The sequence below is a fragment of the Arvicanthis niloticus genome, chromosome 27 (assembly GCF_011762505.2).
Source record: "Arvicanthis niloticus isolate mArvNil1 chromosome 27, mArvNil1.pat.X, whole genome shotgun sequence".
In the NCBI taxonomy this organism is placed as follows: Eukaryota; Metazoa; Chordata; class Mammalia; order Rodentia; family Muridae; genus Arvicanthis; species Arvicanthis niloticus.
Window position 1 is genome coordinate 9,988,107 of NC_133435.1, and position 26,424 is coordinate 10,014,530.

At 45.6% G+C, this 26,424-nt stretch overlaps 1 protein-coding gene across 1 annotated transcript in view; it reads right to left on the reverse strand.

Moving 5' to 3' along the window:
* Tmem123 (transmembrane protein 123) overlaps positions 1–17,449 on the reverse strand; it is a 30,340-nt gene extending 12,891 nt beyond the window's left edge. Inside the window, exons 1-2 of the mRNA XM_076926128.1 lie at positions 17,230–17,449; positions 13,193–13,249 (exon numbers count right to left, since the gene is read on the reverse strand). Of these exons, the coding sequence (XP_076782243.1) occupies positions 13,193–13,249; positions 17,230–17,320 (148 nt within the window). The 5' untranslated portion in view covers positions 17,321–17,449. The remainder of the gene's footprint in view (positions 1–13,192; positions 13,250–17,229) is intronic.
* Between the last annotated feature and the right edge of the window lie 8,975 nt (positions 17,450–26,424).

The following is a 26,424-nucleotide window of genomic DNA, read 5'->3' on the forward strand; positions in this document are numbered from 1 at the left end:
CATCCTACTTAACACCAGGCAGCTTGCTCAGAAACACAAATATTACAAGGTCCTGTTTATCATCAGTGTTGAGAAACACTGAGAAGGCAGAACACTCATCTTTGTAAAACTGTACAAGAGGAAATGAAGAATGTCCTGGTTTGCATCAGTTTTCATGGTCAACAATGGTAGGACATACCATGTCCTTGTCCATTAGTCAGCCACACGAAAGCCTCCAAGGGCCAGCTCCATTAGAAATAGAGTGAGCTCTGCCTAGGCACATTTTCTGGGTATCTTTTCCTTCCCTCTAAAGTAACCCCTGTGGTTACTGCGTTGCATGTGAGACTGCTTGTGCCAAGCCTGGCAGCACCATGCAGTGTGGGCCCCACCACTCACACTGTCCAGGGAACACACAGGGAAGATCAACTTGGCCCTGGGGAGCACAGCTGGGCTTGCTTTTTCTCACCTGGGCTCTAATCTTCCAAAGACTTGTGTCACTTCCCTCCAACCCTGCCACACCTCCTGTCAGGCCTGTTCATGATTTTCTTCAAAAAATTTGAAGACGTATTTTATATGGATACGTGGTTTGTATTTTTTTGTCTTGTTTTTGAGACTGGGTTTCTCTAGTTGTACTGGAACTTGCTCTGTAGACCAGGCTGGCCTCAAACTCACAGAGCTCCATCTGCTTCTGCTTCCCAAGTACTTAGATTAAAGAGCTATCAATATGTGTTTTGTTTGCACTACAGTAGTGCACTGTGTGCATGCTCGGTGGCCACAGAAGTCGGAAGGGGGTGTTGAACCAGTGGTTGTGAGCCACCATGCAGGTGCTGGAGTCTAACCTGTGGCCTTGGTAAGAATAAGCACTCAACTTCGGAGCCATCTCTCCAGCTCCAAGGTCACCTCCCCCTCTTCTGGAAGTTCTATGTTCAGAGGCTCATCTGGTTACCTGGATGTCTGTTTTTAGTTCTTCTCTCATATACTGTAGTAGTTTCCAATTGTAGTTTCCCTCCCCTCCCAAGTCTCTTCCTCCTACCCACTCTCTTCCCTAGATCCACTCGCCCTTCCCCCTCCCATCAGAGTGCAGCAGGCCTCCCAGGAACATCAACTAAACTTGGAATAACTAGCTATAATAAGACCAGGCACATACCACCACATCAAGGCTGGACAAGGTAATCCAGTAGAAGAAATAGGGTTACTCAGGTAGGCAAGAGTCAGGGACAGCCCCTGCTTCCAACTGTAAGGATTCCTACAAGAACACCAAGCTGCTACTCGGGCTTAACATATATGCAGATGACCTAGGTCAGACCCCTGTGGGGCGGTGGGCTATGAGAAGCAGCTGAGCACCTGTTCGAGCACAGGCTTCGAACCTCAGACCCTCATGGGATGGAAGAAGGCATTGCTCCTGGCTCTTTTCACTCAGTCTCTGCCCCCCACAGCTCCTCCCACAGAGAGGTCTAAGGTCACCAATCACGTAGGAATAGTGCCTCAGGCTCTCCCACATGCAGATGAGGCATCTCCAAGCTCTCAGACCAAGCCAATAGGGGTTATCTGTGGCCAGACCCTAACATCCTGTATATATTGGCCCTACTCAGAAGTAAAGTGTGTGTGAGAATCATCCCATTGTCAGAGAGTTTCTGTTGCAAGAGCTGTAACACTTGGGAAGAGATCTGCTTTTCCCAGGCGCTTTCTGGACCCTTCCCTCTTCGCCAGCTAGCTGGCACCTCAACAGCCCAGCAAGAGCTGTAACACTGGGGAAGAGACCTGCTCTCCTCCCTGCTAGCTAGCCTGCTAGCTAGCCAGAGGCAGCAGCGGACTCTCCCCTCTTGCACCCTGTCCCAGCAGGGCCAGAGATCGTCGTGGGACACCCTCCGGAACAAGGACCCATAGACCCCTACAGGCTCCTTGATTTCTACAAATCCCCAGTCAGTTTTTATGAGTCTCAGTCAGTTGATTCTGTGGGCCGTGTTCTCTTGATGTGTCCCTGACCACTGTTTCCTCTGATCCTTCCTCCCTATCCTTCCCAGGACTCTCGGAGCATCTGCTCTCATCAGTTGCTGGATGAAGTCTCTCTGGTGCTAGGAGCGCTCTGCAGGCAGGACAAGCTGTAAAACAGAGGGTTTGTGGCTGGGTTGGTGTTCTAATTCCTCCACTTGAGACCTTGGCTGGTTACAGAAGATAGCTGGTTCAGAGCCCCATCCCCATTCCTAGGAATCTTTGCAAGGGTTAGTCTTGTAGATTCCATTGCACTAGGTTTTCACCTCACCTTCAAAAGGGCCCCAGTTCCAGATGTTTCTCCCAGTATTTTCTCCTCCCTGATCTGATGATAACCTGTATCTTTATCGCCACGTTTATACCTGTCTGTTATTACAGCTTTTGTTCTTCCCACCTTCCACCTCAGCTGAGGCATCCTAGCAGGGTTTATCTATGTCTAGTTAAGTCTCTGTGACTCTTGGGACCTGACATATTGCCTATGCCATTTGGGATACATGAGGTACAAAATGAACCTCTGTTGAGTGTCATTGACCAAGGAATATCCAGAACAACAGCAGAACTGTCAGCAAATATCAATAAGGCAGCTGGCGGTTTGTAGCTTTAAGATTCTAAGTGACTATGGCACTGGTACCCTAACTCCAACCTTGACTTCATTCCTGCACGATGGACTCCATCCTAACAAGGATGCTAACAGGTACAGAACACCTACACGTGCCAGCTGATGCTCCAAGTATTTTACCTGTACTAACTCTAACCTTTGTAACCTCAAGAAGCAGTACTAGAAGGAAACAGAGTAACAGACCCTAAGGCTGTACAGTAAGTTCCCTCCTTCTAACTACACAGTAAAGTGCCACTCCAGGGTGGAGGTCTTGCCTAGCAGTGTGAGGCCTGGCTTCCATCCTCACCACATGGGGGAAGCAAGGGGGGGAAAGCTAGTAACAGAGAGTAACTGTCTAAGAGCTACAAGATCCAAAGGGATTTATTAATCCCAAACACTCACCTTCCAGCAGTCAGCCAGGCACTCCCTCCCCGTGGTCAGAACCTACTCATTTACTCTCCCTCTCAAGCACAGGATGCCCATCACTCATTACTCAGTAGGTCTCCACCACCTCCACTGGTAGTGACCGGAATGAGAACCATCCCCCACAGGCCTTTGTTCTGGAACACTTGGCCCCCAGCTGGTATCACTTCAGGACAGAGCCTGGATGAAGGAAGTGTGTCACTAGGCCAGGCTCTGTCCCATTTCTTGTCCCCTCTACTTTCTGTGTGCAGATGAAATAGGACCTGCCTGCCCTGACTGCTGGACCAGCTTCATGCTCCTGTAGCTCTACACCACCCTAAAATTCAAGCCAGAATAAAGCCTCTCTGCCTCAGCTGCATTTGCTGAGACACTGCATCACAGCAACTGAAAGGAACGGATACAACAGTCTATGAGCAACTTCAACTACCGGAACTTTCAAGTGTCAAAGTCCAGCAAATGTCCACAGACATTGGCTGAGCCAAGGTTTCCCCTTGCCTCGGTCTTTTCAGCTAACTGGCAGACTTCCAAAGCATAAATAATAAGATATTTTAAAAGTAAGATGTCTGGGGACAAAGCTCAGGGGCAGAACACCTGGGTTGGATCCCTGACTCCTTGTGGTGGTTTGAATAAAAATGGCCCCCATATGTTATAGGGTATTTGATCATACTGTGAACCCTGAGATTGTGTTATTTACTGGAAAAAACCTGTTTCTAGTTGTGGTGTGGCTCAACCTTAGCACACACCTTTAATTCAAGAGTTTTCTTCTTGAATATTGTAAACAGGATTAAATAAAGTCAAAGGTCAAGAGGCAGAACAAGTGACCCACTTGACAGGAAGTGAATATACTATTATTAAAAACCATAGAGAGTAGGGGGGAGTCGGGAGGATAGATAGAGACACACAGAAGTAGAAGGGAGGGACATACGGTTTGGAGGAGGTTTTTTTGAGACAGCAAGAGAGAGGGGCATTGCTTCTGGGATGAGACCTGAGGAGGAAGGCCAGGTGTTTTCTCTGCCTCTCTGAATTACAGGATTTCTGTAGCTGTAATCCAGCTGTAATCCAACATCTGGCTCCCGAATCTTCATTGGTAAAATAGAATCATTGAGAGTTTGTTAAAAATACAAAAACAAAAACAAAAGAAAACAAAACAATACCCATAGGCCCATAGGGAATGGCACTATCAGGAGATGTGGCTTTGTTAAAGGAAGTTGGGGGCTGGGCTCTAAAGGTTTCAGAAACTCAAGCCAGACCTAGTATCCTCACAGTCTCTTCCTGCTGCCTGCAGATCCAGATGTAGAACTCTTAGCTACCTCTCCAGCAACATGTCTAGTACCCTGCCACCATGTTTCCCAACATGACAATGATGGACCTCTGAACTGTAAGCCAGCCCAATGAAATGTTTTTCTTTATAAGAGATGCTGTGGTCATGGTGTCTCTTCAAAGCACTAGAGCACTAAGATGGAAGCTGGTACCAGGGACTGGGATGTTGTTGGAACAGGGCAGACCATGCTTCTTGTTGCTGGAATGTGGACTTTGGATTAGAAAAGCAACTGAATGCTTTTAAGTGTGCCTTAATGGGCCATACTTATAGAAGCATGGAAGACAGTGGTGCTGGGGGTGATTTGAAATGTGGGGACCTGGCTCAAGAGGTTTCAGAAAGGAATTTTAGTATGTGAACCACAGACTGTGTTTGTTATATTTGGTGAAAAATGTGGCTGCCTTCTCCCAAAAATCTGCCTGAGGCTAAAGTGAAGACTAATGAATTCACTGTTTTAGTAGAAGTGGTTTCAAAATAGTCTAACATTGACTGTGTGGCATAGTTATTAGTGGTCAGTCTTATGCATATCTATAGTGAAAAGGAACAACCTTGGCAAGGAAAAATACAAAATATAGATGAAAAGTTTACAGAAAAACCTGATGCTAAAGGGACTAAAAGGAGGGACCTCAGGACAAGACCCCACCCAGCTAAGCATCCAACCAGTGAAAAGGATTTAAAGGAAAGTTTAGGGTTGGGTGTGGTGGCGCACACCTTTAGTCCCAGCGCTGGGGAGGCAGGAGATGGATTTCAGAGTTTAAGGCCAGCCTGGTCTAGAGAGCAAGTTCCAGGACAGCCAAGCTTAGGCAATGAAAGAAAGCATTGGAATAGAGAGCAGAAGAAGGTGTATTTGAAAGAGAGGGCCATGTTCCAGCCTTAGCAGCAGCAGAACTTGGCAGCTTTGGCTACAGAGTTCTGGCTTTAGAATCAGGATAAAAGAAAGGGGTTATAGAACCTCCCGAGATGAGTAAGGAAAACGACTGAGGCTAGGCATGTCAGGGGTGTCCCTGAATTGTTGTGGATTGCCCCGCCTTGCATTTTGATGCTACGTTCACTTTCCTGGGAGGGGCTGCAGAGGAGGAGTGAATCAGCACACAGGTGACTTCTTGTGAACCTTCTGTCCACCTTAATTTGTAAAATAAAGGCTAGAGCCAGTGACTGGGCAGTAGAAGTGGAGGTGGAGGAAAAAGGTTTGGGGGTAGAGAGAGAGAGAGAGAGAGAGAGAGAGAGAGAGAGAGAGAGAGAGAGAGAGATTGAGAGAGAGAGAGAGAGGAGAGAGAGGATGTTGGAGGAGGAAGAGGTGGAAGGACAATGGAGAAGAAGCACGTGGCCTGGAAAAACTGCAAGTTATAAGGGTCTCATAGCTGGGGAATAGAGTAGTGTAGTGGTGAATCTGCCCAATCTAGGTGTGCAGCTTATATTTATAATTATTGAGTTGTGTTTTCTTTCACCGGTCTTACTTGGGTTGGAGATTTACCACAACACTGCATGGAGGCCTAGAAAAGCTATATGCGAAGCTGTAAAGGTGAAGCCTGGATTGCCTTAGAGATCTCAAGATGCTTGAGGTGGCAGATCTGTGGATACCTGCTGAGAGAAGCTGCTAGTAAGGAATGGGAACAGCCCAAGAGAAAGGCGTGTGCTGCAGTCCAGAGTTAAAAGGAGCTGGAGGTCTGAGGAGCACTTTGGGATCACACATGGTGAGAGTTTGGAGTTTGCCCAGATGGTTCTCAGTCTTGCACTGGTCCAGTGTATCCTCACAGTGCTCCCTTTTGGAATGGTAATCTGTATCCTGTGCCATTGTACGTTGGAAGTATCTGATTTGCTTCTTGATTTTGATTTTATAGTTAAGTCACTGCCAAGAGTCTTCAAAGAGACTTTGGACTTCTAAACAGGGCTGAGACTGATAGATAATGGAAGCTTTTGAAGTTAGACTGAATGCATTTCTCTATTATAATATGGTCACAAACCTATGGGGGCCAGGCAGTGGAATGTGGTGATCTGAATTAAAAACAGACCCCACAGTCCATAGGTAGCAGCACTATTAGGAGATGTGGCCTTATTGGAGTAGATGTGACCTTGGAGGAAGTGTGTCACTGGGGGTGGGCTTTGAGGTTTCAGAAGCTCCAGCCAGCTCACGTCTCTTCCTGCCGCCTGTGGATCTAAATGTAGACCTCTCTGCTCCTCCTGTACTACGTCTGCCTGCACGCCACCGCACTCCACACCATGATGATAACGAGCCAAACCTCTGAAACTGTTAGCCAGCTTCAATTAAATATTGTCCTTTATAAGAATTGCTGAGGTTATGCTGTCTCTTCACAGTAATTAAACCCTAACTAAGACAACCCCTAATATCAAAGACCTCCTGTCTCTAAAAACTGGTCCTTTACAGGATTGGTGGGGAGCTGGAGGCAGAGGCCTATAATCCCAGCACTGGGGAGGATGAGCACAAATCCAAATAGACAAGAGCTCTCAGGAGAAATCTAGCCCAAACTCTAGTAGACATGAGTCTAGAATCAACTTCTTCACTGAACTAGTCTACACTAAAGAGTTCGTTATGATATACACAATAATTGTTTTAATTATTTATTCACCTATGTACTTATCTGTTTTATTTTATTTGCAGTGCCAGGTATAGAATTCTGGGCCTCGTATACACTAAGCAAGTGCTGTACAATGGTACTAAATAACCTACAACCTTAAGTTTCCACTGTGTTAAGGAATTATAAGAACCACCCTGACTCTATACTATGAAGAGGGAAGTTTACAATCCCCACATTGTGCTGTGGGTTTTTTTTTGTTGTTGTTGTTGTTGTTGCTATCTAACATTGAAAGCCTTTCTTAAACTAGAAAGGGACGATAAAGAGAGCCTGTGGCATGTTTAAAAAAGTGTTCTTCCCAGCAAGGTGGCAGCTGAGTAAGATCGTTGGTGACCGCCTCCCACTGGCACACCGGCGAACAGCTATTCTTGTCCCTAAGTGCTAAGGAAATCAGTGGATTTGTTTTTGAAACAGCTAATTATAATCAAGGCTTATTTCCTTCGAGCTTCAAGGAAAAAAAGAAACACGAATCAAGACTAGCAGTTAAAACCTAAAAGTAGTAAACAAGGAACCAGAGCAAACTAGTCACTTAGTCACTATGCCACGACGGCTGTACAAGGAGGAGATACAACAAAACGAGAAAACTGGTTGTACCACAGCTAGACTCAGATTCTACCCAGCGATAGTAACCTTGCATGCAAATGCATTAAATCCTCCAATTAAAAGACAGTGACTAAATTTGGGCAGAACCCCAAGTGCATATCAAAATATATGGTCTTTATAATAAACAAAGTTCAACTGTTTGGGCACATGTAAGCTGGAAGTAAAAGGATGGAAGACAACATCCCGAGAAAACAGAACCTAAAGAGGGGGTGGCCTCATAGATAAAATACGTGTTAAAACAAAAGCAGTCCAAATAAACATGACCGTTACACAACGCTGGGAGGTTCAGTCCAGCAAGACGTAATGGTCTGAATACATGTGCTCAACATTGGCGTTCCCAGATATCAAGGCAAACATCAGTAAGTCTTGTGGAGATAAACCGTCAACACTGGTTCACCACTTTAGCATTTTCTGGTCAGCGTCAGGCAGCTCAGTAGTGCCTGGGTCTCAATGCAGAGGAGAGAAAGCCAGTATCTGCATGGCCACTTACTGCAGCTATTCACGATCACCACGAAGTACAAATGGGCTCACTGTCCACCCACTGATGGACAAAGACACCGCAGTGCAGACAAAGAAGAATGATACTGACCATCCTGTAACACAACTGGACTGGGGACCATTGTAATATGTGACATAAGTCAGAAACCGAGAGCAAAGCAGCACTTGTTCACACACACACACACACACACACACACACACACACACACAAAGGAATCTAAAGAATTTGGTGTCAAGGCCAGGCATGGTGGTGAGCACCTACAGCTCCTTCAGCCTACAGTAAGGTAGACCACGAGAGACCACAATTATAAAAAAATGGACAGAACTTGTGGAAAAAGAAAAAAAAGGAACCAAACCCCAAGCGATGGTTACTGCTCTTGCAGAAGACTGCACTTTGGTTCAGAGCACCTACTGGGGTGGCTCTCAAGTACCCACAACTCCAGCGTGAAAGGACCCAATGCTCCCTCTGGCCTCCATGGGCATCTGCACTTGAATGTAGACACATAATTAAAAACAAACTAATGTTTTAACTGTGGATACTGTGCTTGTTGAGATAGGATGGAGGGGAAGTGGGTGGGTACTAAGACACATGTGGTTGCCCTGGAGCCTGAGCAGACACAGAAGTGCTGAGAGGATGGCTTGGTGGGTAAAAGGGATGTCAATTTTTTTTTCAGAGTGTGTTTATAAAAAATAATTCAAAGAGCAATGACTGGAGAGCCATCTAAAACATGACTTGAAATAAAGACGACATTAGGGTTATGGTTTTGAAAAACCTTCACGTATATCCATAAAGTATACAAAAATTAATGTGCACACCTTCACACAAAGAGTCTCACAAAGGGCAAAGTTTTAATTCCTGTTTAGCTTGAAACAAAGCACAAATGATTCAAACTCATATCCATTTTCTTCTTTTCTCTCTCTTTTTACACTGGCATGAAAAGACTAATGGGGATGAGCTAACTTTGCAAAGGTTAGCTTTGATGCTTCATGAAATTTCATGGCTAATCCGGGAACAGGTGCCGAGAACACGTGTATTAAGCTGACCTAACTGGAATTAGTCTATTCTATTCCCTGTGCTATTCTCTCTGTAACATCTCATGTTTCAGTTTGGAAACTTCAGCCAAGTTTTACTTTCCTGGAGAGTGTTTCCTTTTCTCTCTTGATGGCTAATGGACAGACTATCAAACAAGGTTAGCCAGTAAATTACGATTCTCATCATAGTAATGGTACAGCTGCTGCTAACGCAGCCATGCCTCTGCGGTGCAGTGTCGGCTCTGTTGTACACAGGCTTGTATGCAGAGGCTACCACCATGTAACATGTTCTAAAACCTGGGAAGGAAACATCCCTCACTTGCCAAATACCAGCAATTGTACTTTTTTCACATCTCTGCCAGTTAATACTGCCATGCTGGTTCTAAGCAGATACTAAATGGTCCCTCAGCCACTGCTGGGGGCAGCGGGGAAGACACAGGACACAAGACATGAAGATGGTAACACAATATAGGCTGGAGAGAAGGTTCCAGAGTCAAGAGTGCTCTGGTGGTTTGAATAAAAATGGCCCCCAATGCTCATATATTTGAGCGTAATCATGAGAGAGTGGCACTATTTAAGAAGGACTAGGAGGTGTGGCTTTGTTGGAGGAAGCGAGTCACTGGGGGTGGGCTTAGAGGATTCAAAAAGCTTACACCTGGCTCAGCATGGATCTCTGCCTTTGGATCAGTATGTAGCTCTCAGCTTCTCGAGCGCCACACCTGCTTACTGCCACGCCCTTTGCTCTAATAATAATGGACTAAACAAGCCTCCAATTAAATACTTTAGTTTATAAGAGTTGCTGTGGACATGGTGTCTCTTCACAACAATGGAACAGTGACTAAGACAAGTGCTTACTGCTCTTTTAGAGGACTCAATTTCCTAAACTGCACAGAGTAGCTCACAACCACCTGTACCTCTTCTGGCTTCCATGGTAACGGCAGGCATGTGTCAGACACACAGACACATAGACACAAACATCAGCAGACACCGACCCACACCCACAGACACATCCACATGTAAATAAATAAAAAGACTGCAGCAAGTTGTGAAGTCTGTTAGAAGTTAAAAAGCGCTAGATAAGCCAACTGCCAGATACTTTTCCAGGATTCAAGGAGCCTTTGATCCACCAGAACCCTTTTCAGTGGGGAACTCTAAACTGCCCATCTTCAATGTGTAACCACCCCTGTCACTTCTGCCTCTCACAGACAAGGAGGCACAGCAAGAGGGAGTCTCTCTCTTCTGTACTCCAGTTCTTTCTCCTTGCTCACACAGCTCTGACTGTTGGGCCTCTCTGGTCTGTTGTGACCTCCCAGTGTTCCATCTTCTCCCTCTGAAATAATCTCCAAATGTGTGTGGTGTGTGTGTGTGTGGGGGGGGGGGGGGTTAAGTGTCGGGGTCACTGACCTGAATAACAAAACATCTGAGCTTAAAACACCAGCTTGCAGCCCTTGCTCCCACCTGCTACACCCAATCCCTCAGCAGAGCACCTGTTTACAGCTCCCCACTACTGGGAGGGGCTCAGAGCCATTTGTATTCAGTCAACAGGTTCCTAATCATGCACCTTGTTCTTTGAAATGTCAACCAAATCATGGGATTGCCCACCTTGAGTCTTTCTGTAGCTTCTGTTGAATTATATACAATCAACATAATCAACTTCAAACTCCAGGGGTGACTTCTGCAAGTCCTTGGGACCAAGCCTTTTCTATGCTCTCACAGATAAACAAGGAGCAGAGATGTTATCCTGACAGGAAAGCTGCTGGGTGCCAGCATCCTCCTGTGGAGGCCTTACCCAGAATGCAGCAGGACACAGCCTGATCTGGGGAAGAAGCAAGAGTCAAAGTTGCTTCTACAGAATCTAATTGTGATGACTCCCATGATCACAAGAGCTCTGTGCTCCTGTGCTGACTGCACCCTGGTGACTCCTGGAACCCAGGACTGGAGCAGCCCACACACATCTGCCTTCTTCCATACAGAATATTTGCTTATTTGCTGACTGTTCGAACAGTAATGTGTGCCAAGTCCTGCACTGGGCCCTGGAATACAATGGTAACTAAAATCAGCACAGCCCCTTCAGGCACTCCTTATAGAGTGATAGGAAGCATTAGTACTTGTAGACTGGTGAGTCATTGGGACACACACACACACACACACACACACACAATCAAGGACTGTTCACTGAGGAGTGGAGCCTGGGCATTCAGCATTCAGCATTCAGCACTCAGTGTGACAGGTGAACAGCAGGCAGGCAAAGGCAGAGACAGGAAAGGACCTTAGGTGTCAAGAACAGTCTGGGCAAAGGTCCTGAGACAGAGGAGCAGGGGGTCTGGAGGAGGAGGAGGAGGAGGAAGAGAAGGAAGAAGAAGAGGAGGAGAAAATGGAGAAAGAAAAGGAGGAGGAGAAGGAGGAACAGAACCATTTGAGTTCTAGCTTTTTTGGTGCTGCGTGCCAGGGGCTTTATAAACCACCCCACCTACCCTGTGCTGCTCAGCTGAGAAAAAACAGTCTGAGAGAGACTGCATATCACCTTTAGCCAATCAACAACATGAAATATATATCATGGGTAGACACAAAAAGCTAGTGGAGACAGCAAGCAGCCAAACCAGTTCCTAGAGCCCCCAGGCCAGTCTCAGAGCAGAGGCACACCTTATTAGTAGTTGTTTTTGTTTTTTTCTTTCATTTTCTTTTTTCCCTTTCCTTCCTCCCCTCTCTCCCTTTCTTGGCAAAGTAGAAAGGAAACTCAAAATACATTATCTGGTAAGAGTTAGAGGAGGGGAACCTGTGATCAGAATGTATTGTATGAAATTTTTTTTAAAACAACAACAACAAAAAGAAAAACATAACAAGATAAAAAAAAAAAAAAACCCACAGAACAGTGCCCATGCTTATCCCCCTGGTGAGCAATCTCTGCCTGTTGAACTCTGAAGAAGCCTCACAGAGTGATTGCTCTCTTGTTCATGTGGCCTACTGTTAACCTTGACTATGCAGCCCACTCTGAGCTGTATTATTGTTTTTCTCTGGATAAAGTTACCTCCCTTCTCTTGTTAAAAAAAAGAAAATAGAAAGGAAGGAAGGAAAGAGAAAGAGAGAAACAAGGAAACAAAGGAAAGAAACAAAGAAAGGAGGGGAAGACAATGGGCCACATACAGGAGGAGTGTAGTACAGGTCATGAGGTTCTGTAGTCCCCATGTTTCAAATACTGTGCTCATGACAACAACAACAAGAAAAACCGAAACACACAAAACAAAAAACCCCAAAGAAACCCAAAACTAACCAAAACCGAGTCCTTTTAAAAGTACACTTTTACCGTGTATACGCATTTTCACCATCTGTGGAATGACTAAGTCATGTCCTACCCCACATCTGTATTTTTTTATGGTGAGCCCTCACAATCTATTCTTTTAGCAATTTCCAAATATAAAACATTGTTATTGGGCTGGCGAGATGGCTCAAACGGTAAGGGCCTCGCTGCTAATCCTAACAGCCTGAGTTCCATCCCCAGGATCCACAAAGTGGACAGAGAGAACTCACTCCTATGAGGTGTCCTCTGACCTCCACACAACATGTGTACACACACATACAAACAAAATACCTCAAGTAATGGTGCTAACTATTGACTATACATTACAAAATTTCCACATGAACCCAGAATTACCTTTATAACCATAAAGGGGGAAAGGCACAGATAAGCCAGCAACAGAAACGAAAAAGAGAACCCAGTTACAAAAGCTGGGAGTGTTAATGTGCACACCACAGTGCAGTCTAGCCTGCAAGCTAGTGAGTACACAGCCCTAAGAAGGGCTCATCTGTCCCTAATTGACTATGAGTCTAATTCTTTCACTAGGTGGCAGGTTGGAGTCTGATGGGAAAGAGCTGCACTCAGAGGCAGCCAGGACAGTGCAGAGGGACTGCTCGTTGTCAGAGGGCCACGGGAATAGAAGAGAAACCCTTCCCTGCAGTATTACAACGGCAGCATGTTTTGTTTTGTTTGAGACGTGGCCTGTACTGGTTACTGTTCTCTGTCAATTTGACACAAGCTTCAGTCACCTGGGAGGAAGGAACGTCAGCTGAAGCTGAAGTTGGATCAGCTTGAATACACTTCCCAGGCCAGTACGGCTATAGACAGATGGAAGGAAACCTTGAACCTTTCAAATTTACCTGTCATGGTAACATTGGAGGTCAGCAGAGGCACAGAGTGGTTTCCACTTGGAGAGCCTACAAAAATAAAGGCATTCGTTATTAAAGCATACTGAAGATTTAGCTTGAGACATAGCAGGAGCCCTCTGGACTTCAATGAAAGGTTTGGGGCTCCAAGGGGTGTACATATTGAGGCCAACTGTCTGTCTTTGTGTGAGGGACTTGAAGTGTTGCTATACCATGGAAAGACGGTGTGGAAGAGTTCAGGCCCACGTGGCAGAGCTGCCAGGTTGTTGAGCAGTCCGTTGGACATGCTTACAGTCAGGCTGTCTCTAATTTTGAAGAAGGAACTGTGAGCTTGAAGAAAATGAGAGGCCCATTTAATTTAAGTGAATCTACCATGCATACACCCCATTCCCTAGCCCCAGATACTATCCGTCTCTGAGCCTGGAGCCTGTATGCAGACGACGGGGAGGGGAACTTGCAGCTGTAGATGGGCATGGCTGGCGGAGGATGGCAGTGGTATGGGGGAGGGAAGGTAATACCGCAGGAAGTTCTGCTTGTACCACTGTTGCTATGAAACATCCTGGGGCTGTCAGTGAGTTTGCGGCTGCACTGTTAGATCTCTCACATGGAACACAGCAAGCTTCCGTAGCAACCTGCACGTGCCACTGTCTGGTGACAGCAGCTTTGTCGAGGTGCCTGCAGAGGTGATGTCAGCTCTGTTCTGGGAGGTATGGACCACTCTGGAAAGGTCCTCCTTACTCCTGGGTGACTCCTGGCCTTAAAATCACCAGCACCCCAGTGTCACTCGGTGGTGAGAGGTCTGTAGGAGTCTCATTTTTCAGTGAAAATCTCAATACGACTTCTAATTTCTAAGCTAGTATTTTAAGACTTTGGCAGGTCAGGGGGATTAAGAGAATCCTGTGCAATCTTTCAGTGATTTATTTTGGAATCTGTATAAGGACTACAACCCACAAGGGAAGGGAGCTCAAGTAAGTGTCCCTCGTCACAGGACCAACCCTGTTGGTATCAGGCTGAGCCATACTCTGAGTCACTCCCTGTGTAAAGAGGCACAAAGGTGTTATTTATGTTTCTGACATAACTCACTCCCAACAATCCCCCTCGCTCAAAACAAACCGAAGAAACCTTTAAAAATTCAAAGAAAAGCCAGCAATAATAACTGTGAACTATTTAGCGACTGTTAAACCTATTTCTCATCTATCTTCCTGTGGATGGGACGATCACCCAGTGTGAGACAGAACTCAGAAAGGTTCTGAGCGATGCAGATGTACTTGGCAGGTATCAAGTTGTGGCCAACAATATTAAGTGCTTCTGGACGGAGGTTTCCTTCATCTTCACCTTCTGGGAACTTTATGACAGGAACATTGTTTTGCAGTGACAGGAACTGAGGCCCAGCAAAAGCTATTCAACTCTTCAGTGAGTCTGGACGTGGATCGGGTCCATTAACTGCTCTGTGTTCCTCCTCCCACATCTTCCTGGTGTTACATCAGCAGTGCTCCTTTCTCAGCCAAGTCATGGGGATTCCTCCCTCTACTGGTGTCAAGGTGCAACCTATTAGCAAGCAATGGGTCCCACATCTCCATAGTATGGTCAACCTATGTCTGGACTGTCGCAGGAGCCTCAATTACTGACACTTCCAAGACAGCATTTCTGGGCAAAATATGTGAATGTTTGGACAGACATTTCCACATTTAGTTACAAGTTAATAAAAGTTATTTCATTTCCTTAAGGTTGTTGAAAGTGAATTTGTCATTTGCCATCCCCCCCCTCCAAAAAAAAAAAAAACTAAAAAAACCCTAACAGCCTCCCAGCCTGACTCCCAAATGCTAGGACCAAAGGTCCTAGCCAGCACACCTGGAATCATTATTATTATTTATTAATTTATTTTATTATTATGGTGTTTGAGACAGAGGTTCTCTATACAGCCTAGCTGTCCTGGTACTCAGTATGTAGACCAAGCTTGCCTGAAACTCAGAGACCAATGTGCATTGTCTCTGGAGTGCTGAGATTAATGGTGTATGCCGCCATGCCAGGCAGAATAGCATTTTAAAAAGCCAGAAGTTCAATGGCATTATTTCCTCTTTTCTACAACACCCTGGACAATATTGTGGAATGAAAGCAGTAAGGCTGGTATCAGCTGATGTGGTGTGGTTTGGTGATGACATGGTTGAGTTTGGATTCTGCTCTGAGGTCAGACGTGTATTACTTGTTCTACTTTAAATAATTTAGCTTTATGCTCATGAATTTCTCAGCTATAAAATGGAGATGGTATGTGAGGTCTCTAAGGGTGACTTACAAACCTCACTTTAGCATAGTGGTGGGGAACATCAGCAGAAAATGTACCTGGAATATTAGCGATGTTTCAGAACACTTAAAAATCACCAGGTATTATATTGCTAATTGTGCTAATTGCATGAGGCACACAAAGACTACAACAGTTATTTGGTTTTTTTTTTTTTTTTTTTTTTTTTTTCCTGTCAAAATTTTTAGAGATACTCTCTCCTTTATGTAGCTCAGGCTGGCCTTAAGAAGTGCTCAGATAAGCCAGAGGCCTGGTCCTGAAACTCCCTTAACAACACCTTCTTTTAGCACAGTTTGAAGGAATCTCTATAGAACTGAATTAATTGGTTCTATTACTTCATGAAATCGGGGCATCAGAGCATTTTAGGTTTTCCAAATAGCACCAACCTCTCTAGTGAGACACTCCTAAACAGAGCATAGTGAGAAAGTAGGGCAGCAGCAACAAAAGTGTGTTCTGACAGCAAAAGATAGGAAAGAGTATTCCACTTCACTCAGTAACTCGTGAGAAAAAAATAATCAGATGTACTTGTACACACAAGGCAAGCGGCTGGGTAGGATAAAGGTCTCCTCCCATAAACAGTATAATATTTGCTCTAAGACAGAGTCTGAAAATAATTATACTGTCCATTCTTTCCTTAACTGATCTCAGAAATAGGTCTGCAATTCCAGTTTGTCAACAGGTACAAGTCAAAAGAGCAAACACAAAACATAACCAATAGAGGTGAAGGAGCCCTGTAATCCCCAAAGTAGAGTTAGGAATATCAGAAGTTCAAGGTTATCTTCAGCCACATAGGGAGTTCAAAGCCAGCTTGGGCTGCAGGGTTACAAGAGATCAACAAAACGAACAGTGCAATTCAGCACAACAAACAGAAATAGGGTTGTTTAATTCACCTGGATTATTCCAGTGAAAGCAGGAGTTGGGCCCAAATCATCTGCTTAAGTAAACTGGTTATCTCTCCATAGATAAGACTGAAAAGCACAAGAGATGGACTGAACTGAAAATCACAAAGCCTTTGGTCATTTAAAGTTTCTTATCCTAGTTTACTGTTTCCCCAGTGACTGGACTCTAGTAGGTAACAAGGGACAATAGAATTTTCACAAACTCAAGAGTTCTTCTCAAAGTGCCCAAAAGGTCAAGGTTTCGAAGAGAAACAAAATCCCCAGAAACAAAATCCCCAACACAGAAGGCTGTCAACATCATCTTGTTATGACCTTAATGTTGACGTCTTAGGCTTCGGACCACAGCAGCAGTAGCCACGGTCCTGGCACAAGCCTCACCTGAGCAGGGGAACAAGGTTCCCACCCAGCCGAACTGGCCCTGGAATACAACTTGGAAGTGTCTGGGTACCTTCAGGAGGAAGTTGTGTGGGTAGACAGTTAGACAACCAGACCTGTGTCTGCAGCAGTCAGCGGACATATTTCAATCTCAGGTCTTGCTACCAGCCACAGAACTCCAGGGAAAAGCTGAGGAACAACTTGAGTCTTCGGCCCAAAGGGCTATGCCAAGGAAACTCAACAAGTTCTGTGCACCACGCCGGCCTGCTGCCCACAAGCAGGGGAGAGCCAGAGCCTCGCTCCGCAGGTGGCCCGTGGGCAAGTGGGACCCCAGCCCCAATCTCAGTTTCCCCCTCGCCCACGGAGTCTACCGCAGACGCGTGGAACATTCCACGCGGACCCCCGGACGTGGAGAAGCAGGCCGCCGCAGAGCGCCTCCTCTCCGCCTGCTGACTTACCCTGAGCGTCCGTCCTGTCCACGGCGGTCCCTGGCAGAGCCAGCACCTGCAGCGCGCACAGCAGCAGCGCGGCCCGCGCGCACACCGCCATTGTTTCCAGGGGCCCTGAGCGCCCGCAGCAACCGCTCGGCGCCCAGAGCTGCCCTCCGTGCACGCGACCGCTCCGCGTCCCCTTCCGCCCCGTACCGCTCCCCCGCAGCCGCCGCCGCCGGTCCCCCAGTGACCAAATAGGGATAGGGCCAGGCGGCCTGGGGCGGGGCCGGGGCGTGGTCCACAAAGTCAGGAGGGGCGTGGCCCAAGGAGGCGGGGCAAGGAAGAGCTGCCGAACCAAGATGGGGGTGGCTTTGAGAGCTGAAAGAGGGAGTGGCTTACAGAGGCGGGGCAAGGGGCGAGGCCTCGGAAGGGAGGGGCGTGGTTCTGTGAACAGTGCGGGGGAGCCGATAAGAGGCGGGGCTCTCGGAGGCGGATGAGGGCGTGGCTTTTGAGCGTGGCTTGGTCCAAACTAAGTGCAATGACCACTGCGGTTCTATCTCAGCCATTTGAGGGAGAATCGTCTATCAGGACGTCCTGAAGACAGGCTTTAAATAGAAAATTTTCGAGTGGGGATTGGCGCGCATGCGACGCCAAGTAAGAGGGAGTCACAGGCTGGATGATTGCAGAGGCAGCTTCTCAGAGGAGTGTATAGGGAGGTCGGACTCAAACTTAAGTTTCAAAGTAACCATCATGATCTTCGTACTCCATTTGTGCCTCCTTATTTCTACAACTGTGGAAAAACTTGTAGAGTGGGCGGTGCGGTTTGCAGACCAGTTGGAAATTTAGCATCTATAACCTAGGTCCCTCTCTTCTAGAGTTTGCTGACCCGGCTCAAAAACAGCCTGTTGTAGTCTAGTTGTCTTTCTTTCTTTCTTTCTTTCTTTCTTTCTTTCTTTCTTTCTTTCTTTCTTTCTTCTTTCTTTTCTTTTCTTTTTTTCTTTCTTTCTTTTTTTTTTTTTTGCAAAATTCCTCGTAAGCCCTAAATCCAATGTTCCCAAAGACTGTATTTTGATTCCACTCAATACTCTAAAATTATGTGGCTAGTACACAACACTCAACTAATGTGGAAGACAGACCCAGGTTATTGCAGCTCTCTCATACCTGGGTTCTCCAAAAATAAGCCAAAATTTTTATGAAAAATACTTTTTGACTTTCACAAATCTTCTGTTATAGATGCGTGTAGGATTTGGTGATTCTATTTCTGAGGAATCTAGCCAAGTGCTTCCGGACATGGAATAGGAAGGAACATTCTGTATACAGAATAAATGTTTGCTCTGATTCCAGATGTTGAAACCCGGTGCTCAGTGTGATGATTTAAAGAGGTGGGTTATTGGAGAAGTGACTGAGCCAGAAGAACAGAGCTCTCAAGAGTGAAATTAATGCCTCATGAAAGTGTCCTGAGGAAAAATTTCACCCCTTCTGCTGTTAAGAAACAGTAAGAAAACCCAGTCTATGAGACCAAGGGGACTTAAACAGATACCAAGTCAGTTGCTGGCATTACCTTTGACTTCCCAGGCCAAGAAGAAATGTTTCAAGAGTACTAATATAATCTAACCTTATATTTTTACACAGTTCCCTAGCTGGTGTAGCAGCGCACACCTATAATTCCAGTACTTAGGGGACAGAGGCAGGAGGATGCTGACAATTCAAAGCCAATCTGAGCTATATAGTGAGTTCTAGGCTGAGCTGATCTATGAGAGCCTGTCTCAACCAAACCATCCAGCAATTGAGGCACAGTTCTGTAACTTCATCACTTGGGAGGCTGAAGGAGGATTGGGAATTCATGGTCATCTTTAGATATATATATATATATATATATATATATATATATATATTCTAAAGTTTGAGGCCAGCTTGAACTATATCAGACCCTAACTCAATAAGCCAACCAGCCAATCAAACAAAAACTTCCAAAATGAACGAAATAAAACATGAAGCTTCTCCTTGCTGTAACTTCTGTGACTATTCCCAGTGTGCAATGACACACACATTCCCATTGCAATGCTGTTCTCAGATAAATACCATTCTTCTAAACAGAGGTTAACACTGACTTTATGCATGGCGTCTACTGAGAGGTCGATGTTTGCTTTGCACCGTGTCTACTGATCTTCCCTTCTGTGCAGCTTTCGCTGGTCTCTCCAGACTCCCTTTACCGTTTATCTTCAACCATCTGGGCAGTTCTTTGTGCCCTGATCCTCCTCCCCTCAGCTAACTACAGATGTTGTGAGTCTTTTGCATATGAGATGGCTTACAAACTACATATTGACTGTTTAGTATATGATGAACCACAACCTTATGGTGTTTATAGTTGAGTGGTAAGATAGATGCTGATGGGCCCCAATGGAGGAGGTTAAAGTGTGTTGGGTTTAGGGAGGTGGCTAAATCAGTGAAGTGTCTACTGTGCAAGCATGAGGACCAAATCCAAACCCCCGACATTCAGGTAAAAATGTGCCAGATGCCTATAATCTTAGTGTTAGGAGCAGAGACAGGTGGTCCCTACAGCTTACTGGCTAGCCAGTTGGATTGTTTCTGGTTCAGTGGGACACTGTCTCAAAATAACTAGATAGTAGAGATAGGTAGAGGAAGTTACCCAGCATCTACCTCTGGCCTCCACACATGTGCACACAGACTTCCACATGCATACAAACACACATATGTTGTGGATAGCCCCAGCCTTTTGTTTTCATGGTATTTCTACTTCTGTAGAGAAGGAGTGAATCTTGTGAACCTTCTGTCCAATTGAATTTGTAAAATAAAGGCTAGAGCCAGTGATTGGGCAGTAGAAGGGGAGGTGGAGAAAAAGGGGAGGAGTCTGAAGAGGAGGAGGGAGAAGAGGAGTTGCCGGGGAGAGGGGGGTGACGGAAAGCTAGAGGAGCTGTTGGAGCCGTTGGTGGAAGGACAAGGAGGAGGAGAAGAACTTGGCTTAGAAAACCACAGGTTTTAAGGGATCTCATAGCTGGGGAATAGAGTAGTATAATGGTAAATCTGCCCAATCCAAGGCTTGCAGTTTATAATCATAAATATTGAGTTGTGTTTTCCTTGACCTGAAGTGTTTGGGTCAGAGATTTACCACAACACACATATACTAAATAAACCTGTGTCTTGATTTCTATTCTAAAGAAAGTAGAAGGGAAACTGGTGGTTTGAGTATTTATGACCCCCATAAACTCATCTGTTTGAATGCTTGATCATAGGGAGTGGCACTATTAAGAGATGGGCCTTGTTGGAGGAAGTGTGTCACTGTGGAGGCAGGCTTTGATGTCACGTATGCTCAAACTATGCCCAGTGTGGCTCACAGTCTCCTTTTGCTGCCTGTGGATCAAGATGTAGACTTCTCGGTTCCAGCATGTCTGCCTGCACACTGCCATGCATCCTTGCCATGATGATAATGGACTGAATTTCTGAAACTGTGAGCCAGCACCAGTTACATGTCTTCCTTTATAAGAGTTGCTGTGGTCACAGTGTGTCTTCACAGCAATGCAACCCTAACTAAGACAATAACCTAGTAAATGGATCTCCATTACTTACATTATAATTTACTTTTATAATCATGAAAGTCTAGTATTTTAATCATTAATTGTGGAACCGTGAAAGGCAGCCTGGTTCCCAGTTGAGCTAAGGCTTGAAACCCAGGTGACCTTGAAGGGACAGTTGGCATTCAGAAGCATTTGATAGTTTAAGCAGGAGAGAAAGACTGGTTGCTCGAAAGGACCTGACTTCTACTTCCATCAAACATATGACAGTTCACAACTGTCAACAACTTCAGTCGTGGGAGATCTGACGCCTCAGGGGACATCAGCATGCAGGTGGCAAACAGGCATACCTGCAGACAAATCACCCATACACATAAAAGATGACTAAAATAATATGTCTTCAGTCTTCCCACTGAAGTTTAGAATGTCCCACAGGCATGCACGTAAGTCGTCATCTAGGTGATTCTAGATTCTATTCTGTTAACATGACACTAGCCATCATACTTAGATGCTACATTTGGTCTGTGGCATTGGAACAGAAAAATGTGGGGAAGCTGTGTCTGAACGCAGTGGAATTTGTTGTCCTGGGAAGGTCCCTTGGGGGGTGTTTTGGTGGTGTGTTCAGAATGAAGTTGTCTTAGCAGGATACAGAGACTTCCAAGGTTCGGGTGCTGTAGGAAAACCCCAAGACCTTTCTACTGGTAAGCCCCCTGGTGTTTATCATATCTTACTGTCTTCTTTGTCTTTTTTATCTTGCTGTCTTTCCTTAGGGATTCTTGTTCCTTCAACCCTATGTGTAGAGTGTAGAGTCAATCAGAAGTCCTCATGGCATCTTGTCAGGGACAGAGAGGCAGCGGTCATGTTGCTAGCATGCTCTCCAGCAGCCTGTGGAGTTACCTCGCTTCAGGCCAAACCGAGATTTGTGGCTTTCATACAGAAAATAATTTCAGATCTAGTCAGTGAGAGAAAGCCAAGTTGGAGATTTTTATGAGCTTTAGGAGAAGGAGAGACACTTAGAAAAGGAGTAAGATGTAGCCAAGTGTGGGTACAGGCTCCTTGAAGGAGTGTCACAATGAATTGTCTCAGCATTATCCATTTTAGTGACTCCCAAGTTACATCTCGGAAGGTTGTTAAGAAACCCTTACCCCATTTTTTCCTTTCTTTAAAACATTTTTGATAAGTTATTTCTGCTTGCTGACTAAATGAGCCAATTCAAGACAAATTAAAATATAAAGGCAGGTTTATAGTAGGCCCCTCTTGGGGGACAGCTCACCACACAGGTGGGGCGGTCAGTGAAGTTGCCACACAGAGAGAGGCAGAGGGTAGGGGGAAGAGAAAGAAAGTGCAAGTGCAGAGATGCAGAGGGGTGGGGGGGGGGTGGGAAACCAAAATATCTGGACTATATACTAGAGAGCTGCTGGTTGAGCAGAAGCCCAACCCCTGGGCTGGAACGTTCAGCATAGAGGGAGGGTATGCCAGCCATGCCTTGTAACAGGCAGGGACTTAGGGATGCTGGGAGAACCTGGAGGCCAGGTCCACTTTGGTTATTAAATATGCACCTCAGCCACGTGTCCCAGATCTGAAACACAACACATTTTATTATGTTTTATTTACTTATTTATATATATATATGTGGTGTATATATTTTTGTATGTGGACACAAGTGCCAAGGGTCACGCAGGAGGAACGACAAATGGCTTTAGAACTCACGGAATGCAGCCCACAGGTTACCACAGCTACATAGGTGGTCCTCGGTGTGGCACGGCCCCAAGTCCTGAGAACTTCATGCTGTTATGGACTACTTCTCTGCTTTCTGCCCTCGCACCCCTCTTAATCAAAGAATTATGAAAACTTTAAGGGGCTTCCAGTCCATCACTGGACAGTATCTCTGGCATTCACAACAATAGTGCTTGATCTCTTCCAGGCATTGCTGCTGGAGCAGGTTGATGATTCTACCACCATCCCCGAGAAGAACTTAGAGATGTAGACTGTCAGCGATGACCACCGCCCTTAGAAAACATTGGGAAAAATAAGAGTTGTTAGTGAAGCCGGGTTGAGATGTTTTTACTACTGGCTCTGATATAGAAAATCTTAGGGAACAATATGAAGTTCAGACAGCACACTCTTATTACTTAAGCTAGTGACCCTTTATGGTCAGAGAGCAAGAACAATGGCAGCACTGGCTGACCTGATTCTCACCGAAGCTGGACTGGTGATGACTGACTTCTTGTGCCCATTTTTGCTCTCAGCTTCCTGATAGGATTCATTAAGAATTGCTGGTGAGTAGATATGCACTCTGAGGATAGGGTGCAGATATGACCAATTTTTATATAAAAGTTTAGATTTGTGATTCTTTTATGCTTTGTACAAGATTAGTTTTAAAGATAAATAATAAAATAATTACGCTTTCTCTGTAACTGCAAATTGCTGCCTGCCAGTAGAGACACTGGCTGAGAAAAACTACCTTGCTTGCTCACGCTTTGTTAGTCTATAACAAGTTGCTTGGTGGGTGTACGTGGGTTTTTGAGAATAATTTGTTTTCTTTACCTGTACTATGTAATGTTCTATCTTGTAAAGATATTGAAAAACACATTGTTTTTTAAGTGTTGTGGATAGCCCTGGTCTTGTATTTTGATGCAGAAGAGGAGTAGATCAGTATACAAGTGACTTCTTGTGAACCTTCTGCCCACTTTAATTTGTAAAATAAAGGCTAGAGCTGGTGATTGGGCAGTAGAAGGGCAGGTGGAGCTGAACAGTTTGGGAGAGGGGAGGAGGAGGAGGACAACTGAGGGGGGAGGTGGAAGGACAATGGAAGAGAAGCACGTGGCCTAGAAAAACTACAAGTTATAAGGGATCTCATAGTGGGGAATAGAGTAGTGTAGTGGTGAATCTGCCCAATCTAGGCATGCAGCTTTTTTCATAATATTTGCGTTGTGTTTTCATTGATGGAGCCTTTGTGGGTTGGAGATTTACTGCAACATTTAATAATCATTCACAAGAAGAAAATTAAAGTGTAATCACATTGTAATTGTATTCTGCTTGAAAGATTTTGCTGGGATATGTCAGTAATGGAGGAAAGAATAAAATGATGTGGCATCGTGTGGTGTGACATGGCGTGGTACAATATGATGTGGTGTGACATGGTATGGTATGGTAAGGTATGGTGTGGCGTGGTGTGGCGTGGTAAGGTGTGGTGTGGTAAGGTGTGGTGTGACCGGGCATGGTATGGTAAGGTGTGGTGTGGTGTGGCTGGAACATTGTCTCTGGCATGCATCAACTATGTGTGTATATGTAAAGTTTGTGTGAATGAGAGTTGAAACATTGTCCCTTCTATCCTCAAGTTGTGTGCATTTATATATGTATGTGTGACATACTTGGAGCCTGCTTGCTGGAGCTTTGCTCTAACCATTCTGTGTGTGAATGTGTATATGTCTGTCTGTAGGTCTGAATGCATGTACGTATGCATGTATGTTTGTGTGTATGAAGTTAGTGGACTTTGTCTTTTGTTTCATCTAGTGTGTTTCATATAGTGTGTCTGTGTGTGTGTGTGTTTTCTCTCTTTTCTTCCCTTTCTCAATGCCCCCAAGGAGTTAAAAGAGTTCACACTTTTTCACTGGCCAAAGAGAGTGCCAGCCCCAGTAACTTAAGCTTTGTTCCCTCAGAAAAAAAAGTCTGCTGAGCGGCTTCTCTAATCGCTAGTATCTGGATCCACCCTGGCCAGCGGCTGGCTCTAAGCATTGACCCTTAATGACTGCCTACCTCGGTTTACCCACCACATGGATGCCAAAGCCAGAGTCATTGGCACACAAGTATGCCTGCCACAGCTCAAATGTGGGAGGGAGAGAACTTGTAGGGATCAATTCTTTCCTTCCATCTTGTGAGTCCTGGGGATCATCTGGCTTAGTGGCAAGCTCCTTCATTCACTGGGTCCTATGCTAGGCCCTTTCACATCTCATTTGAGAGGTGAGCTAAGTGACATGGTACCAGAGTCACCTCAGGTGAGATTGACAGATGAAGCCAGGGTCTACTAGTGCTGCAGAATGTGTCCTTTCTCCATAAGGGGAATATTGTGGGGTGTCCACCACAGAAGACCACTTGGACACAGGTTTAATGCAATAGAAAGTCTTTGCTAACTGGCTGACTACTATACAGGGTATTGGTGACTTCTTGAGAATTTTCACACGAGAAACTGAAATATTTAGGGAAAAAAATGGGGCCTTAGAATATGGCTCAAGGATCTGTGCCTAGTCAGTATGGCTGAAAGGTCGGTGCCTAGTCAGCACTGGGGAAGCTCCTGGACCCAAACTTAGCATTGCAAACGTTTAAAAAGAAGCACTCGAAGGGATCCAGGGGCTGGCAATTGAGGCTATGATTTATTATTATTTAGTTTTATTTTATTTTGCTTAAAACAAAACCGTAAGGTCTAGCTCTATAATCTAGGTAGTTTGGTATTCTCTGTGAAGCCCAGACTGGCTTCAGACCCCTTAGCAACCCTGCTGTGCTCTTCCCAAAATTATGCAAGCCCCACGCCCAGCCCACTAAGAAGCAGACTACTTACTTTCTCACTGTCGTGAAAGATGTCTGAGAGAAGTAACTTCATGAAGAAAGGATTTAAGGATGACCGTGTGAGGACACAGTCTTCATGGCAGGAAAGTCATGGTCACCACTGTACTAGCCAGCTGGTCCCACGGCATCACAGTCAGGAAGCAGAGGTAGATGAGTGCAGGGGTACAGCTTATCTTCTCCTTTTTTACTCAGTCTGGTACCCAAGCTCCACTTCCAGAGTCGATCTTCCCTCAGTCAAACCTCTCTTCAAACACCCTCGTGTGCAAGCCAAGTGGAGTGTTTCCATGGTGATTTTTCCATTTAGCCAATTAGACTGTGAAAGTGAACCTTCACAGGAGGATGTGTGGGGTTGGAACTAGAATGGAAGTCTTGAAAATGGCAGGAGTGTATTTAGGATATGCACTGAATGTAAGTTCAATTTTGGATGTGGTGGCTGAGGGAGAGGAATTAAGGAGGCTTCTTTGTGCTTGGTCATTCCAATGTTAGCTCCAGACACGGTATTCTAAAGTAGTCTCACTTTTGTAACTCTATCTTAGAGTCTTTCTGACATTTCTGGATGTTATAAAGCCTCCATTAAGAATGCACACAGAGGGTTGGAGAGGTGGCTCAGCAGTTAAGAGCACTGACTGCTCATCCAGAGTTCCTGAGTTCAATTCCCAGCAACCACATGGTGGCTTACAACCATCCATAATGGGATATGATTCCTTCTTTTGGTGTGTCTGAGGACATAGAATATGTGGTGGGAAAAGGATAAGGTGCTTCCTCCCTTCTCTCATCCCTTGCTACCTATGGCAGGCTGGAGAACAACAGGGTGGGTCCCCTGGGTCAACAGAGTGGGAGAACTGGCACCACTTGGGAGAGCGGGCCTTGCACCTTGGCTGCGCAACACAGTAGAGCTGGCTCTGATGGCATGGGTTCTGGAAGAACCAGCACCAAGGGCATGAGAGTAGGATAGCTGTCTCTGCCCCCTGCTGTGGGTGGCATTGGATAGTCAGCTGGGGCGGGGCGGGGCGGGGCGGGGCGGGGCAGGGCAGGACAGGGCAGGGCAGGGCAGGGCAGGGCACCCTGATGCTGTGGGTATGGGAGAGTTGGTGGGGCCGACCAGCTCAGTTATCTCTCAGGC